This window comes from Opisthorchis viverrini (genome assembly GCF_000715545.1).
Source record: "Opisthorchis viverrini unplaced genomic scaffold opera_v5_317, whole genome shotgun sequence".
In the NCBI taxonomy this organism is placed as follows: Eukaryota; Metazoa; Platyhelminthes; class Trematoda; order Opisthorchiida; family Opisthorchiidae; genus Opisthorchis; species Opisthorchis viverrini.
This window is the reverse complement of record NW_008751972.1, coordinates 395,427-412,721: the sequence shown is the minus strand read 5'-3', so window position 1 is coordinate 412,721 and position 17,295 is coordinate 395,427. Positions and strand designations below refer to the sequence as shown.

The 17,295-nt window shown below is 45.4% G+C and overlaps 3 protein-coding genes across 3 annotated transcripts in view; 2 read left to right on the top strand and 1 right to left on the bottom strand.

Moving 5' to 3' along the window:
- T265_09895 (hypothetical protein) overlaps positions 1-1,451 on the top strand; it is a gene marked incomplete at both ends in the record, with an annotated part of 37,216 nt that extends 35,765 nt beyond the window's left edge. Inside the window, one exon of the mRNA XM_009176107.1 lies at positions 1,445-1,451. Within this exon, the coding sequence (XP_009174371.1) occupies positions 1,445-1,451 (7 nt within the window). The remainder of the gene's footprint in view (positions 1-1,444) is intronic.
- T265_09893 (hypothetical protein) overlaps positions 1-17,295 on the bottom strand; it is a gene marked incomplete at both ends in the record, with an annotated part of 28,119 nt that overhangs the window by 4,935 nt on the left and 5,889 nt on the right. The window contains one exon of the mRNA XM_009176105.1: positions 7,158-7,280. Within this exon, the coding sequence (XP_009174369.1) occupies positions 7,158-7,280 (123 nt within the window). The remainder of the gene's footprint in view (positions 1-7,157; positions 7,281-17,295) is intronic.
- On the top strand, positions 12,315-16,897 carry T265_09894 (hypothetical protein; the record flags this gene model as incomplete). Its single annotated transcript, XM_009176106.1, has 2 exons — positions 12,315-15,912; positions 15,984-16,897. The coding sequence occupies 2 exons, from the start codon at positions 12,354-12,356 to the stop codon at positions 16,895-16,897; spliced, it is 4,473 nt and encodes a 1,490-aa protein (XP_009174370.1).

Genomic DNA, 17,295 nt, shown 5'->3' with positions numbered 1-17,295 from the left:
AACAAAGCGATCGAGTTGAAATTCGAGGAAGAAGGTCTAAAAAGAATCCTGAGTTAAAAGCATGTTACGCTTGTTCAAACTGCTCAGCTTTACAATATTTTACGCCCCGGGTTGCTGTGTAGTACTGAAATTGCATTTAAACTGTCAGTGAATAAATTCATAGCTATCAATGGACTGCAACACGCACGTGAACTTTGGGGGACACGCCCGCAGAGCGACGATTTTGAAGGCTGATGACAAGATAGTTAGGTATGACTCCGCTTACGGATATCGACGGACAACCGGCTATGATATAAGCTGTCAGCAGTTCTTGGTGCATGCTCTCGAATGGCGTCTTTCTGCCTCTTTGGCGGTGCCTCGTTCACTTTCCATGCATCCCAACTACACCCGGATTCTTGATAATTTTCACATACACATTGCATATTTAACGAACCAACACTACGTAGCAGGCGAAAGTGTCCCGAAAACCTCAGCAATAAGGGGAGTAAAATTTTCTATTTCTTCAGGCACCCAGTCCGGACAACTTGCTGCTTGACGATGGCCCTTGAAGTTCGGATATATCAGTGTGGACAATTTTCCTACCTTCACAACAATTTAACTCTTTTTTTACACCAACGACTGTTCGGGTTTTTTCAAAATTCAATCACCAACTGGTCGAGTTTATTAAAACAATCAACCAGATTATCTTAGGGATCCATCATATGTTTTCCCGCTTCGCATTTTCCCGCCTGATTAGGCCTGCTTTCGGTACTTCAAAACGGGCTCAGGATTTCCGGCTTGGCAGGAGGTGAATTGACCTAGTGACTTGTTGTGACAAGCTTGAAAGTGAAACGTTCAATTATAATGTAGCTGAGTTAGGGACGTGTTGTGTTATAACACTTTTACGATTATCAGAGGAATAATTGGTTTTGATAGCACATATAAGGCAATATAAGCTATGCCGGGCGCTTTGCTCATTACCTGTTTTCTCAACGCTTCTAGAGGTATGCTCAAGAGACCACGTTTGATGATTAATTGACCACATTTTAGTCAGTACTTTTAGGAAAACCTTGGGCGTAGTCTTCATGAGTTCTTCAAACCCTTTTAGCGTCAGTTTACTTTGTCCCTGTGCGCTGTTTGGTTCAGAAATTACGTTTAGTCTGACCAGATTGACCAGATAGGAGTATTCGGTCACATTACCATTAGACTAGTTGTCGTGTTCCTTTGATATCATTTACGGGTGGCAGGCTGGATTAGGCGGTGATGGCTCAGCGGTTAGAGTACGAACTTACTGACCGGAGGGTTCGTGGTTCGGACCCAACTTTTGCCTCTCGACTTTTCCTGTCTAGGCTTGAGCAAACTGGCAGTACCCCACCCCTCGTGCTTCTTTCTGCTGGCATGACAGTTAGGTACCGAAAGGGTGCTACAAATGTACGATTATTTTATTTATTATTATTTATTTTAGGCGGTGATAAAAACGCATTTTTCTACTTAAAGTCTGCTCAGGTTTTGTTCATCATCGGAAATTTTTATCTGGATAGCTATTTTCGTTTGAAAAAAAGGATCAGATGGTTTCCCATTTTTTATATGAAGATCTGGTGTCTTTCTTGACCTTGGCGACACCCGGCTAAATGGTATTCGAACAATACATCAGTCGCCAAACGCTCCTACCTGCATTGGAAAAAGTTAAATCATTCAGCTGCAGTATCCTTCCGGTGCTTAACTGCCATGCCACCCAAAGGAAGAACGGAGGATGGGATACGGTTGGTTGGTCAAACCTAGACAGGGGAAGTCGACAGGCGGAGGTCGGGTTCGAACCACGGCCGTCCGGTCAATTAATTCGCACCCCACTTTAGCTCGGGTTCGAACCACGGCCGTCCGGTCAATTAATTCGCGCCCTAACCACTTTAGCCGGACTACGTGACTGTTTTCAAACCATATTGCGGCGACGTAATCTAACGTTGTACTTTCAGAAATGTACTCTACTTTGCTTTCTAACGGAAGATCCGTGGTTCGAACCCGGACTTAGCATCTCGACTTCTCCTGTATAGGCATGAGTAACCCGGCAGTATTCCAGCCCTCGTGCTCCCTTCGGGTGGCATAGCAGCCACCTTTGCCCCTTCTTGTTTTCATAATGGTTGAAAAGGGGACAAGAGACGGCAGTGATTTGGAGATCTTACATCGATTGTAACATTCTTCGATCCAGATTACGTCCCATCAGTGAGAAGCCGAGAACTTGTATGCAGCTGTAAGATTTTCCAAACCGACCAGGAGTTGCTGAAAAGCCGCAGTTTGATCAGCAATTCAGATGGCGGAAAAATGGATCTCTGTGACGGTTGCTTTGGTCTCCTACACAATGATATCGATAAGTTAGTTGTGGAAGTAAAGTCCGCAATGTGTCATCAACTTTATTTGGTCATACGGTAGGTTTTTTCCCGTTATTTTTCTAACTTATGTCGGGAAGGGGGGTGTTCGCTTTCTCGATTATCATGAGTTCCACCGAATGCCTCCGGTCATTAGTTATTCGCCGAATGAATCAGTCATGGGGACCTTGCCTGCGAATTCATAATCAAGCAGACTGGACGCTAAGTAACACCTGAGTAAATCAACCTAAGACTCTTATTTTCACTGACCTTTCCCCTTAGAAATTCGTCAACCACAACAAAAGAGGACGGATACACCCAAGTTCCACGACCTTCTGTATTCTACCACGGGCTACGCGGGTGTGGTGGAATCGATCAGGCCGTGAACGCCGACGCTGCGACTCGAGGAGAGAAGGACTGGTGCACGCTCTACCGACCAACCAACGCGACCACAGTAGATCTCACAATCCCCGTGGAGCAACAGCTCCTTGGAAGCCTACATAAAGGATGGATACGATGGTATTAGACAAAATCCATTAGTATACGTGAACAGGTGTGGACGAACACGCTTTTCGCAACAGACCCATTCGTTGAAAGTCACAGCTCAAGCGAAACCAATGGTATTTCTTCAGATTAGCATTCTGTTTCGCGGTAAAATTACTTCACATGAAGTCAAAGCTCATTCGAGAAATAAGCTATATTTTCTCGAGATAACAGTAGCAAGTGAAAAAAACAGGTATTCCCTTGAAATTGGTATTGTTTCTTTTTCGGGAAAAGGTGCTGCGTTTAAAAAGAGCTGAATATTGATCCTGAGTGAACCTACAGAGACAACAAAGCGATTTGAATGGTTAACCTAAGTGGGATGACTTCCTCCCCAGTCGCGTAGGAAGGCCAGCATAATTTTGCTAACACATACCTCTCGGCGGCCATTAGCTTCGAAGATCCACTCAGCGAAAATCAATCAGTAACGGTCGGAACCTCCCTCCCTGAATAAACCACGGTAGAGTTGCGAAAACAGTACTCCTTGTTCAGGACCCAGTGTACTATTTGACTACCAGATGCCTGAACCACTCGAGGAACGATAAACGATTCGCGCGGAGCTGGATGTACCACCGCGGGCGATCCCGCGGACTAGGCTTAAGCCAGAGAGAATAAGATCAACGAGAAAACTCACACAGGCCTGTTGTCAGCTATCAGACATTACATTGCAGTAAAGATTGTGTCATCTGTCATCCTTCGCAGAAGTTGTAGATGAAACCAGTCTTGGTTCCGGACATAATTCTGGCACATTGTTCAAGTTTCGCTACCTTGCAAAGATTATGATAATACGGAAGCACGATACGCCAAAACTTCCGTGTCCACTCGAAGAGGCTGACTGCTTCAAACACGTTTTGAAGTCACGACGCCAGTTTTAGATTTTAGCAAGTTCAGTTCTTTGTTGTGCATTTGTTCGGTGACCAGAGGATTGCCAAGAGAGAAGGAATCTGAGTGGCACAGAGTGAAATGAGGGAAACTTCGGACAACATAACATAGCCCTGTTCATTTCTGAATTTCCAAGCTCGAAAACTGCAAACGGATATGGGCTGGATATATCTGACGCCATAGCTTAGAGCATTAGTGATGAAAACGGATTAGGGGTCCTGTCAGTGGGACCAGAAGTGTCCCAGAAGAGCTGCTTGTAATCGAACAGTTCGGTGCTCAAATGACTTGTAGGGAGACAGCGGGTTCGACAATCTCTAGTGGAGTTTGGTGAGATGATGGTGATGAATTTCAGTAGGGATGAGACGGCCGTAGAGCGCTTCTTAACTCCTCAGCATACAGTGACCTCACAAAGGGAACGAAATATCCATTAAAACGCAGAGCAGTTTCCCCGTGTCAAGCTGCAACCTGAGGAATTGATTCCGCAGCTTTGATAACGAGTCATTATACCACAGCGAAAAGACTTGACAAGTGCGGCAGTCTTGTTCTGATACCTCACCTCCCAAAAAGCGATTTGTGGTGCTTCTCTGTTCACCGAACCCAAAGTCATTTTGGGGTCAATGAATGGAGCATACAGTGATTGGTTGCGTTAGTGACATTGCTGTCGTGTTTGTCCCACTAAGAAGACTCACTTAATGACAGTGGCAGACATTACGGTTGTTGGTTTGTTTGTTGAGTTGGGCAGTTTGATTGTAAACGATTCATCGCCAACCGGGATGACATCATCACTATGCTGTTAGGACGAATATCAGTGTGTCGGTGATAGTGCTGCTAGCCGGGGCTGACCTTCGATCATGACAGATTGTTCGGTCGAGTGGTTCCATTGGTTGGTTTGTAATCCTAAGTCCTAACTGGTCGGTGACCACGTGATTATTGAGCCTGGCCTCCATGTTCTCGTACTCCGGTCGGTGCTGAAGTAACCTCTGTCCCTGACCCCTCTGGGTTCCAGTTTGTGATATCTGTTGATCCACTCTAAGGAGTTTCCGGTATCTTGGTTTCTCAATCCGATATTCGGCTCTCTTTGAGTATTCCAGTTGATATATTTATCCTTTTCATGAAGTGTTGACCAAATTAGGTCAATTTCGATGCGTCAGCTGATCGAATCCGTCTTGATGTTCCGTGCGTTCAGAAACACTCCCTTCCCTGTCTCGTGTCTCTATATGCCAAGATTTTTGCGTTTCCCAGACTGAATTTATGACCTTATTCTTCCTTTTTGGGTGCCAAGGATAGGGAATCATGCTCTGTTACTCGTGCCCACGATTTTCTCCCAGTTTTTCCCACGTAGAACTTGTTGCAGTTGTCATTTTGTCGAAATATAAGTAGCTCGGGTGTGTTTACTGGTGGTTGATCATATGGCAGTTGATTTGTTCGCCGCGCTTGGCAATTGGCTTGCATGCGTTTCGTCCCCAGGGGTGCACCCAAAGCAGCCATCCAACAAACCAATGGGTTAAGAGGCATACACACCACAACACAGCAAAAATCACGGCTGGTCCAATAATAATGCAGCATTATTTATGTACCAACCAGCTACTCTTCAAAAACTACGTAAACGCAGCTAGACACGGAGGAAGCACCCACACTTAACTGTGCACTGACGGTGCTCCTCGTCTGGAGACGAAACGTGTGTAAGTCAATCGCCGAGCTCGGAGGAACAGATCAACTGCCATCTGATCAACCACCTGTTGCAGTTGATTTGGTATATCACATTGTTCCTCTTGGTTTTTTCTTGGTCATCCTTCGGTCATCAGATCAGTTTCCTCAAAGTAACATTAGCTTTTCTGGGCTACGATGGTTCCTTTCTGAGCTAACAATGTGGCATTGAGTTCAGGATAGGGCTACTCGCCTGGTCGCTTATTCTTGCTGTCATTGGGACGTCTTCTTCTTGAAGCTTTTTCCTGATGGGATTCTTTGGATATCCAGTTTTCTGGAATACTCTGAATAAATGGTTTCCTTCCTTCTTCTTTGGTTCTGTGGTGTGCCTCAGCCCTCTTGAACAGGGTCTGGACGCAGCTCTTCTTGTGGTTCAATGGATGATTGCTGTCATATTTAATCCGTATGTCTCCTACCGGTGTTTAATAAATCGTCCAGCTTGATAGTATACTTGATGTCTTCAAACGTGGTGTTGAGCAGTTCCTGTGATGACGAACTTGTCGTTCATGTAGTGGATCCATCGCTTTGGATTGATGATTGGTAGTACCGTGCAATGTATTCTCTGCGTTACCGCCTCGGTGATAAATTATAAAATTGAAGTACCTATTGGAGTCCCTTTCAGTTTTTGATCTATTTGTTCATCAAAGCGTCCAAGCTTACAAATACATTGTGGTTGCATCGTTTCTGTCTTGTTTCGGTTATCGCAAACAGTTCCGTTTGCAACTCCCCTGGCGAGGTTGTGGTGAATTGAAGTAAACGCTGACAAGACATCAAACAGAAGCATGATTCCGTCGTCTTCTTTAGTGTGGTTTGCTCGGAAATCGATCAGCATTGCTGATCGTGTGTCTTGGTTCAGAAATCAGGAGTTCCAACGTTCTCCAGTGTGTGAGGGGACCGATTCGAGGGGGTGAAACGGCTTGTCGAATTGGAGTTCCTTCTTTGTGTACCTTTGTCTGTCCCTAGAATTGCGCAGTGTTGATGTCAGCGGCCTTGATTCTTGGCTGATTGTCTCATGTGTTGCTTGCTATTTCCTGAGAGCCGTGTGGTTCAAATATGAGTTATGTCTGACTGATTTGTAGGTCTTCGTGTCTGGCCCTTTCGATGTAATCCGGCTCGCTCATTGTCATTGTTGCGCGCCATTGGTCCGCCCATAGTATACTGGTTATCCTATCCCATTTTAGGCTAGCCAGCTTAGAACCTGCCTTGAAATCAAAGCACACCCGAATCAACAGTCATACGGAGTAGAAACATGCAACTGATTTCCGAACAAGAACGAGACGCATTTGCAAAATTTACAGTCTATGGATGGTAAGAAATTGTGAATTGCGTAGGCACGAGAGAGACAATCGATGTGATGGATAAATTTGTTTGCCTGAACATCTGTGGAAGTTCCGGTGAACTGGCTGGAGATGAGATCATTTCTCGAATCGGAAAGGCCAAGGCAGCTGTTACCAACGTCTGACACCTGTGGTGTCGATGTCACGTGAGCTTGTCTGTCAAGGGAAGAGTTTACACTGCGGTGATGCGATCCATACACACAGAGGACATACGAAAGATGTCAAGGTTTGATCATCGTTGTCTCCGCAGCATTGGTCAGGTCTGGTGGGAATATGGGATTATTAGTGCTGAGGCATGCCAGATGGTCTTAGGAAGAAGGAACTTTCCCGCGATAGATGAATTACTCACACTTCATAGATTTCGCTGGTCGGGGCATGTACTTCGCATGCCAGGAGACCGTCTGCCTCACAGAGCTCTTCTCTCCCAGCCCTGTGCTGAGTGGAGGCGATCACACGGTGGACAGTGTATGACCTGGAAACGAAGTACGAAAACACTAACCAGTAAACTTAGTCGGGTGAGCAACTGCCGCCTCCCCGGATGGGGACCCAGGGGCTCAAATCACCAGTGGTTGATGACACTGGCGGAAATGGCCTAATCGGGCAGTTAGTGGCTCGTCTTCAATGCGATGGCTCAATGGTTAAAGCGCGAATTTACTGAGGGGAAGGTCCGTGGTTCCAACCCGACCTCTGCCACTGGACTTCCCCTGTCTAGGCTTGGGCAACCTGGCAGTGCCCAAGCCCTCGCGCTTCCTTCGGGTGGCATGACAGCACAGCACAGAAAGGGTGTTACAGCTGAACGTTTTTTCAGTTCGAAGGTACCCATTTTCTGCCTTCGCCTCCAACGCTTGGTTGTAAATTGCACTTTTCGTTTTCCGGTGAGCAGCAGGAACCAATGTGCCTATGGCACTGATAAATTGGATTGAATTGAAGCGACAGACGCCAGATACCTGATTCATTCACCCAAACAATACAATCAGAGGAACTGGTCAAGTGCCAGCTGACAAGTTTGCCGATTTGGGCAGTAGGTTCGCAAATGTTTCGTTGCGTCAGTGCGCGATCGGGTCGCGGCCCAAATTTACGTGCATGTCACTGATGTGCCACATCGACGTGGCCATTAGTTGACAAATAGTATAGTAAGGGGACTGCGCCTACCTGATGAGCCCCAAGAGGGGCGAAACCGGTCGTGAGCTATCGAAGAGTTTCTAGCAACCTTGTGAGTAGTTTCCTTTATGAAAACATACAGCGATATCTCGAATATCGTGCCAACTGAAACATGAGGCGGCCTGTGTGCAGCACATTCAGTTGTAGAATATCATAAACGAGAGATTCTGTTGAGTCTCTCGTGAAAACCAAATTGATTTTCAAATGAGTGTATTTCTCGAAAACAGTGCAATTTGGGTTCAAGTAGATCGTAAGGTTGGCGGAAACTCGGGGACTGCGCCTACCTGATGAGCCCCAAGAAGGGCGAAACCAGTCGTAGGCTGTCGAAGAGTTTTCAGCAACCTCATGAGTAGTTTCCTTCATGAAAAAATAGTAAGGATAGTTCCATATTGCGAGTTAAGCTAAGTTTCATTGTTGTCGGGCACTACAGGTAGTTTGTATATCACAAATTTCAAAGAATTTTTGACTGGAGACCCCGGCATTCACTGATACAGCCCTATAAAAGTTGGAAAAGGAGGGTGGTTGACTGCTTTGTAAACGCCTTACTGCAGCCTAGTTGTCACGATTCAGCCCTTGGACAACCAGTCTCGTTTGTTTTGATGATACGACCGAAGTGACTGTTCGTTGGGCTGCTTTCCCGTTCTGCTATGTTGAGTCATCGATAGTGAGAACCTGAAATCAAGTTGCGTTTAAGCCGAACGCCCTGGAAGTACACAGCTGACTGCAAGCCGTCTAGATCCTGAGACGGTGGTTGGGAAACACCGACGGACCTCCGGCTTCTTTCAATCAGCGAGTCTGCTGACAAAAACTTATGACTACAGCTGGGCTGTCGGTTTTATTATTTACCTTTTTGGGTGAACAAACTGGATAAAACTGGAGCGAAGATTTCGAGGATTTGTCGATACACCACACTTAGGAGCTTAGCAAAAATTAGCTTCCCAAGAATACGCCACACTTGAAGTGATGGATGGACTTTTCAAAGCAGACTGTAAGTCCACTGCACGCAGCCATTTTATCATTTTTGGCTTGGAGCTTATAGTGAAATGAAGCAACCGGTTGGCATTTTCGTAACATTCAGTCAATACTCTACCAGTTTTACCGGGACCAATCGACTTTACTGTCTTCAGGAATCGTCGTACCATTGAAAATATGGTTTTCGCTAACAGGCTTCCGGTGCTTTAAAGCACTTTTAGTAATCATATTTGTGAACAATCGAGGAATAATTGCAACAAGTCGAGTCTTGTTCGCTTATCCACTGTTCTATTTCGAAAAGTTTTAAAAAGCCGGAATATTCATACATCCTGTGGCCGAGTTAAGGATGCCTTCAATGGTAACACCTCTTCTTTAAGACTGGTGTTGAAAGCCCACAAACACAGAGGAGTAACGACACTACCGTGTGAAGGGCGTGTGATGGTTTTCTCACCGTCGAAGAAAACCTTGTTCAATGTTTAGGTGGCTCGACCCGTGTTTTTTTCCATTTACTGGTTCGCAGAGTTTGAAAATAATACATGAATGCTCTGCTTGACCGACCTTTACAGATATCTTCAGATACCTTACTCCGTTCTACGCCCAGTCTGGTGAACTTGACCAGAAAGAAGTAGTTGGCCGACTGCCTCGGAGTTCTGGTGTTTTCGATGGTCCGGTCTGCCCAATTATTGACGTAATGCCATAGGTCTGTCGGCCGTTCGAGGCTTTAATCCTATTGGAGCGAATTCAAACAAGTCCACAGCGGTTTGAACCAGAACGAACGACGTCCCCGACACGACAGTGTTCGATGTGTCACTCATTACCCAAGGAACACCCATTTGCAAACAAATTTGGTTTTGCAAGAGACCTACGAGGAACCCAGCTGAATCTCTCGTTTATGAAGTTTTTTTTACTAAGTTAGTGAAACTTGGGTTCAAGTAGAACTTAAGGTTGACGGAAACTCGGGGACTGCGCCTATTTGATGAGCCCCAAAAAGGGCGAAAGCGGTCGTGGGCTGTTGAGGAGTTTTCAGCAACCTTATGAGTAGTGTATTCGTCCCAAGACTCTTTGTTCGTGCTGCCGATTGATGTTCCATGCACACCCGTCCAGCGCTTTCGTAACTCATCAGGTGTGTCCTACAAAGCTGTCTGAACCGCCTTAGTCGGATCATCCTACTATTCAGAATCTAGCGCAGGCCACTTTTACCGGGGAACAGCCTAAACCAGCTTACTTAGCGAATAAGGGTCATCTTCATTTATCGGAATTAGTTCCGACAAGCTCCCATTTATGGGGAATACCATCTTAAAGCGTTACCTTATTTCCAGGAGTATGTCACGAAAAGGCCAGTGCGCGCGATCTCAGATGCAGTGGATCGATTTCCTGGGGACAAAGGGTCCAACAGGGATTATGGATGAAATTTCTTGGATAAAACTAAATAAACGCACAAAAAAATGCGACAAATAACTTATTTTAGCTACTGACCGAAGTTTTTCGAAATTTTGCTCTTAAAGTGCGACTTCTATCGGTGAACAAGTTGCGATCAAGAATGTCGGAGCTCTCGACGGGGCTCTACAGACAGTGTGCGAACCTTAAGTCGTTCGTAGACATCCATGAGTACATCTCGAGAATGCTCATCTGAGCATGTCGACGTGGACCACCTCTCAAAATGAGACCAGCTATCACTCACAAGCTGCAGTAGCCGATAGAATAAGAATTTTTTACCACTTTGTTGCTGGGTTTTCTCGCTATGAGAATTTTTCGGAGAAACTAAAAGTTTGCACATTCTGCCATGGTGTAACGAATTTTCAACCTGGGTTGAATCACTGGGTGGTGCCGAGTGCCTACAACGGATAACTGAGTTCAACTCGTGGTAGCATCCAGGTATCTGTTTCAAGTCAAACAAAAGTAAAGCTGACTGAAGCGAACGAAGTTCACCAAAACACAAATCACGATGGTAACTCCGATCAGAATGACAAATCAGACAAAAAATACCAGTTCGTTAGGGGGGTTTTTGCTGCCAAGTTCTTACAGTGTCAGAAGCAGAAACTAAAGAGTACATGCTTGCTATATTTTTTACTATCACTCAGTATGTCGCTAATAAAAGTGAACTTTTGGGGTATTGAAGGTCAAACGATTTTTAAATAGCCTGTCGGACAAAGTACAACAAAGCAGGGCAATGGTGAGTTCGTTGAACACATATCATTCTCATTTGAAGACCGACCCCAGAAATCGGGACGTTTATAAATGGTGCTTAGGCTGCAAGCCGAATTTGATCGATTAGGAAACACATGGGTAATGAGTCGATTGGCCCACTGATATATGTGCTTTTTCAAGGGAGTCGACCGGCCGTTTGCTGCCGAACGGTTAAGTATTCAAACTACGAAATTGGATCTAGCAGGAGTTTCATAAGGTCGCTGAAAATTCTTCGACATCCCACGACCGGTTTCGCTCTTCTTGGGGCTCGTCAGTTTCCGCGAACTGAAAGAGTCGTTCAGTGTCACGTGCAATATCGTGTGTATTGTCGTCATCACTGAGAAAATGGGTCAAAAATGACAGTCGATGAATTTCCAACAACCTTATGAGTAGTGCATTACAAATGCATACATGTATCACGATATCTCGAATATCGTAGCGACTGAAACATGATGCAGCCTGGTGCAGCACATTCAGTTGCTTGGAAACATCACTAACGAGAGATGCAGCTTGGTTCCAGGTGAGTCTCTCGAAAACACCAAATTAGTTTGCAAATGAGTGTATATTCGCTAATTTCGCACAATTTGGTTTCAAGTAGAACATAAGTTTGATGGAAACTCGGGACTGCGTCCACCTGATGAACCCCAAAAAGAGCGAAACCGGTCATGGGCTGTCGATGGATTTTCAGCAACCTTATGAGTAGTACATTACAGTGGTAATTTGTTTACTACAAATACTTTCATTTGCAAATCAATTTGGTTTTCGTGGAAGACTCAAGCGAATCTCATGTTTATGATGTTCTTCAACTGAATGTGCTGTACCTCATGTTTCAGTTGCTACGATATTCGAGATTCCACGGTATGTTTTCATAGAGGAAACTACTCACAAGATTGCTGGAAGTTCTTCTACAGTCCGATTTGGGTTCATTTATAACATAAAGTTGACGCACACTCAGGGACTGTGGTTCTGGTCAGCTTTTAAGGATGAGCTGAAGGGCGCGTCGTTTTTTACACCTTCAGGGAATGTCGACGTTTGAAAATGGTGATGATGAGTTGATTGACAGAAAGAGAGAACGAGACGACCAAATCAAGTCATGTGATGCCTCGTGACTAGAGATATCGATTCGACCATTTAAAATCCACCATGTGTTATCCACCCCGTGAATCATCCATTTCGTTTTGGCTCATTGGGGAATAATTCCTCTGATGGGCTTCCCGATCTGTCAATGGTACTTTCGTTGTTCCATCGCATATTCAATCGTTCAAGGTCACAAAGCTTCGACACTCATGTGCGATGTAACAGATTAGGTCCAGGCGAACGAAAGCACTGCTTTTCTGACGAAGAAAAAGTTTCCTATGAACAATGCCCACCTCCGTTGGATGACGAATTTGATGTGGCTCTGCTACGACAAAGAAGCGGATCTGTACTATCCCATTCTTCCGCGGGACATTCAGACTGGTCTCAATCAGGTTCGAAACCGAAAAGAACCAATGGCCGACGACTAACCAAGAAACGGTACCATTCACTGCAGGGAAGGTTTGGCATTGATCTTAGCGAGGATGAGTACAAGTATGAAACTAGCCAGATATTGGGTGAACTCCGTGCCTATCTCTTTCGACACCAAAGGCTGGATAGTTGGGCCGAGAGCTGGAAAGCCAAACATCTTCTGGTGCATTCAGATGACTTCTTCAAACTCCTGCTATCCAAAGACGAAGTCAGTATGTATCTTGGTTTTCCTGAACAGAAACAAAAATCGCTCATGCGAAGAAGATCCGCCCAAGGTCGAGCGCTAAGCACCGGGACAAATCTACCTATTCAGTACCAAATCCGGCGCGACCAGCTCATTCGTCGAGTCCTCGAATCGGTTGGGAAACAGGAAAAACAAAACGCCGCGAATGACAAGGAAGTTACTGTTCAAACGAAATACGAATATGAGAGTTCTTTTCAACCGGATGACAGCAGTGAGTATGACTGGGTGAGGAGCTACCAAGAAACAGAACGTGAACCATCGTCCAACTTGGAAGATGATCGGTTCAATTCGAGACAACTGGCCAGCGCTCAACCTGGTGTTGGCCGTCTGGTGCAACATGAAATGAAGTCCGAATTAATTATTGGTAGTTCCACAGCGATTGAAACCGTGGCCTCTGAGGTTGTCAAGACCAAACCTATACACACAGGTGACACGGAACAAAAACCATTGGAAAGACAAGAACAAACAACTCAAGAGACCTGGAAGGACAAAAAAGTACAACCTAAAGATGAATTGCCACAAACCCCACCGTTAGCAAGGTCAAAGGGCAAGTTGGTTCCTACTGCAGGATTGAAAAAGTATGTGTTATCACCAGGAGATGGTGGATTCAACCATCCAGACAGTCCAATCAGTAAGTATGAAGTTGAAAGGAACCAAATATTTGGAAGCGTCCCAGTGCTTATACCAAGCGGAGAATCCCGTTCACGGAAAGAATCAAGGCGATCAATTACCCCACTAGATAGTTTATCCGCATATACTGGTTCTCACGTGAGTGAATCCAACCTATGGGGGCATTCACATAATCCTTCACGTAGTTCACTGAAAAACGAGGGGCCTACAGATAAGGTGGTAAAATCGCAGTTAAGCAGTATGAGTCGACCAAAGAGTGAAACTCTTCCAGAACGAATGAACAAAGATCGGCACGTCGCTAAGGAATTTCCTAAACCGCCATTCAAAAATATGGACTCAGGAGTGGGCACTTCACCAAAGAGTCGGACTAATGTTCCGCCAGAAAACAGATCACTGAATCGCCCTAAAAGTGTCCAGTCAGCCCTGACAGGATATCAAAGTCCACAAAGGCAAAACACGGTTGAAACCGACGATGTCCACGGGGTGAAAGCGATGAAAAGACATACTTCTAAGCCGGATTCAGTGAGTTCCGTTTCGAAAAACGAAAGATCATTACCCCTTCCGAGACCACGTCATCTGAACATCCCTGAGTTTGGAACGAAGGGAAACTCTGAAGTGCAAGGATCATACGTGAATAAAACATTGCAAACCAACGAGGAGTCCAAGAAAACGCCTCGAAGATATGGGCTTCCTCCACGTGCTGGAGTGCGGATTTTCACTCGGTCTCATCTAACCCACGAAGTGCAAAAGCCATCCACAACCCGGGCGGTTAGTGCCGGCACAACGGGATTTGGGAGCAGACGTTCTCCACGTTCGCTTCCTCCACGGACGACTTACATGAAACAGAGTGGCTTGTGCAGGATATTCTCACAGAATCACTGCTCCGCAATGGGGCAATTCAATAGTAACAATAATAATAATAATTGTAATAACGACACTGTTGCACAGACACGTTCACGGATGAGGTGGCCCTCGTCTATGACACAACAACTCATGCAAAAAAGTAAGAAAAATCATAGACACTGGTTGGAGCGACTCACGAAACATGTTCAACAAAACGCCAAGTGGTTCCAGGCTAACAATGGAGAACTAGACTATCAAACGATTTCAAATATCCAACCATTACTACGAGTGGAGGATCTCAAGTCGTACTCGCTGACACCAAGCACAATGTCGACACATTGTCCGGGAAGAACGAAGCGACAAGACGATTCGTCAGACACTTTCAAGATGTCCGTCTCAACCGAGTTCCTTCATTCCACTTCGGATGAAAACCTGGCTCACAAACACCGACCCCGACCGGGAATAGCCCCAGGTCGGACAAACAACAAAAAACCACTGACGAAAGAAAATGTAGTCGTTGCCGCTACCGCGGTCGATGAACCTGTGCCGCACAGCACTCCAGTACTGAAGGAATCCGAAGACCAACTGGAAAGTGTCGCATTAATCGAACAGCAGAGTTCTTCCCTAGATGGAGAAAGCATGAGAGATATTGTTGACGAAACCATCCTTCCGGTATTCCAGGATGAGTTATCGAATGACCAGATTGAAAGCCAAGGTGTAATTCAGACACCAGAACCGAAACCTGAATGCATACAACAGGTGACCCAAATACCCGTTAAACTGATGGACCATAAAGCCAGTGATGAGAAAATTCGACGATATGCAAGGCGCCACCGTTCTAGAAGACGCACTTCAACATCCAGAGAACACCGTACTAAAATCCAGAAACCACCTTGGAACTCGAGTACAAGGAACGAAGCCCTACAGTTCTACACAGTGCGCCCAATTGAATCATTTCTCTGGCCCGGGGGTCACAATCCCAACGTTTCCAGGAGGCTTCGCTCACATGCAAGAAGCGTTTTTGCAACCGATAGGGCAAACAACATACGTTCGTTAAAACGCATACAGTATGAAAATTTACCTGGTAGATACCAGAAAAAGAAAAACCGAACCACGAGACTGTCACAGATAAGAGACGGAAAAGAGGCTGAACGGGAAACAAGCAGATCTGCAGTTCGAAGAAAGCAACCAAATGACAGCCAAGGACAGTGGGATAACAGGCAGGTTAATTTCAGTGAATTTTCAAAGCGAAAGGGCAGAAGGGGCCGGTCTTCGTCCAACATCAGATCGGAATTGAGGCAGAACCAATCCAAAAGCCCAGCACGTGATTGTGGTTACGTGAGTCCCTTTGAGAACAAGCAAAACTCGCGCGTACCCAACCTAAAGAGTACGGTTTCCAAAAGCTTTCTGAATGGCCCAAGAGCATTTAGATGTCGTAAAAAGGTTGGTGAAGGCAGCCGAAAACCAAATCTTGACAAAGAACAAGCAAAAAGAGTTAAAAGCACTGACAATCGACCGAGGAGGTGTAGCAGATACAAATCAACAACTTCCAAACATCCAGGTATACCTGACACAAATGTCAGCCACTTCGAAACTGTTAAGCNTACAAATCAACAACTTCCAAACATCCAGGTATACCTGACACAAATCGCAGCCACTTCGAAACAGTTCAGCAGGATGGGAAACTTGTGGACTTCGTAGCCTACATCTCTGTGATTCCGTCAGAAATCGATGAACTAGTTTTACCTTTTCGTGCGTGTAATAAGATGCACCACATCTGGTCTGAATCGAAACAACTACTGACCACACTGGAACGTGAATTCGCACGTCCAAAGGCGAACAATGAGCGAACTTTTGAAACGGACTCAGAGCTAAACATGAATCACGACACAAAGTATCCCAGGGGAACGAGTGCGAAAAACAAAAACGAACGCCACGTGATCAAAAAACGTTTGTTTGAAAGAATACGAAACAGTTTTCGAAAGAAACCCTTGCGGACAAATAGTATCTGCACTGTTGAGGAGAACAATCACCACAGGAAAGTCAATATTATTCCAGAAGAGTTGGATCCTAGACCTAACCCACGTCTTCTGGCCTTCTGGCAACACGTTTTACTTCACTCTAACGACTCTCGCTTGTTACGATTAATCAGAGAATTGCGCAGGGTCAAGGACCGGCGAGTCTTCGCGATTGAAATGCGCACAAACAGTCGTATACAACTGAAAGAGACAAAAATCTACTCTGTCCGCGGCGTTCCCTGCATGGAACTTCGAATTCGTTCAGACCGGACGGAAAATTTGCAGCGTGCTCTGACCCAACTGGAGTCAGATTTCCCGAAGTTGTTCAAGCAGATTATTTTCTCCGAAAGGTTTTGTGTCCCACAGGGTGGGCACCGTTATCCGAACTCAAAGGAGTTTCTGCTTGGTGGTTACACCCCGTTGCGACACGAATCGCGATTAAGTACCATTTGCCATAAAGTACCAGCCGTCGATGGAGCCACACGCAAGTCACGTCGGACCGGTGTTACTCGGCGAAGCAAAGCCTGATTACGAGAACAATCATAGTCTAAGTTCAATCGATATTCGCTGGTTTTCGTTTCCCGATCATTGATTTTATACATTTCCGTTTCACACATCTGTGTCCGCTTTGAACCGCAAAAAAAGCATATGAACTTCCTGTGAAGAAATTCCATTGTTTTGTCAGCATACTGTCGTTGTACCTAGTTAGTAAAGCCAAATCGCACAGATGTGCCGTCTGCAGCTTTTCGCTTCATGGACAGGGATACAGTAGAGTAAAAAGAAAAAGCCCGATCGATATCGAATTTTTAGATTATCATCATCATCATCATCATCATCATCATCATCATCATCGACAGCATGACATCAGTGTTCAACACTGATCCTTCACTGCCGTACAACCATGATTTATTTGAAAGCCTTATTGT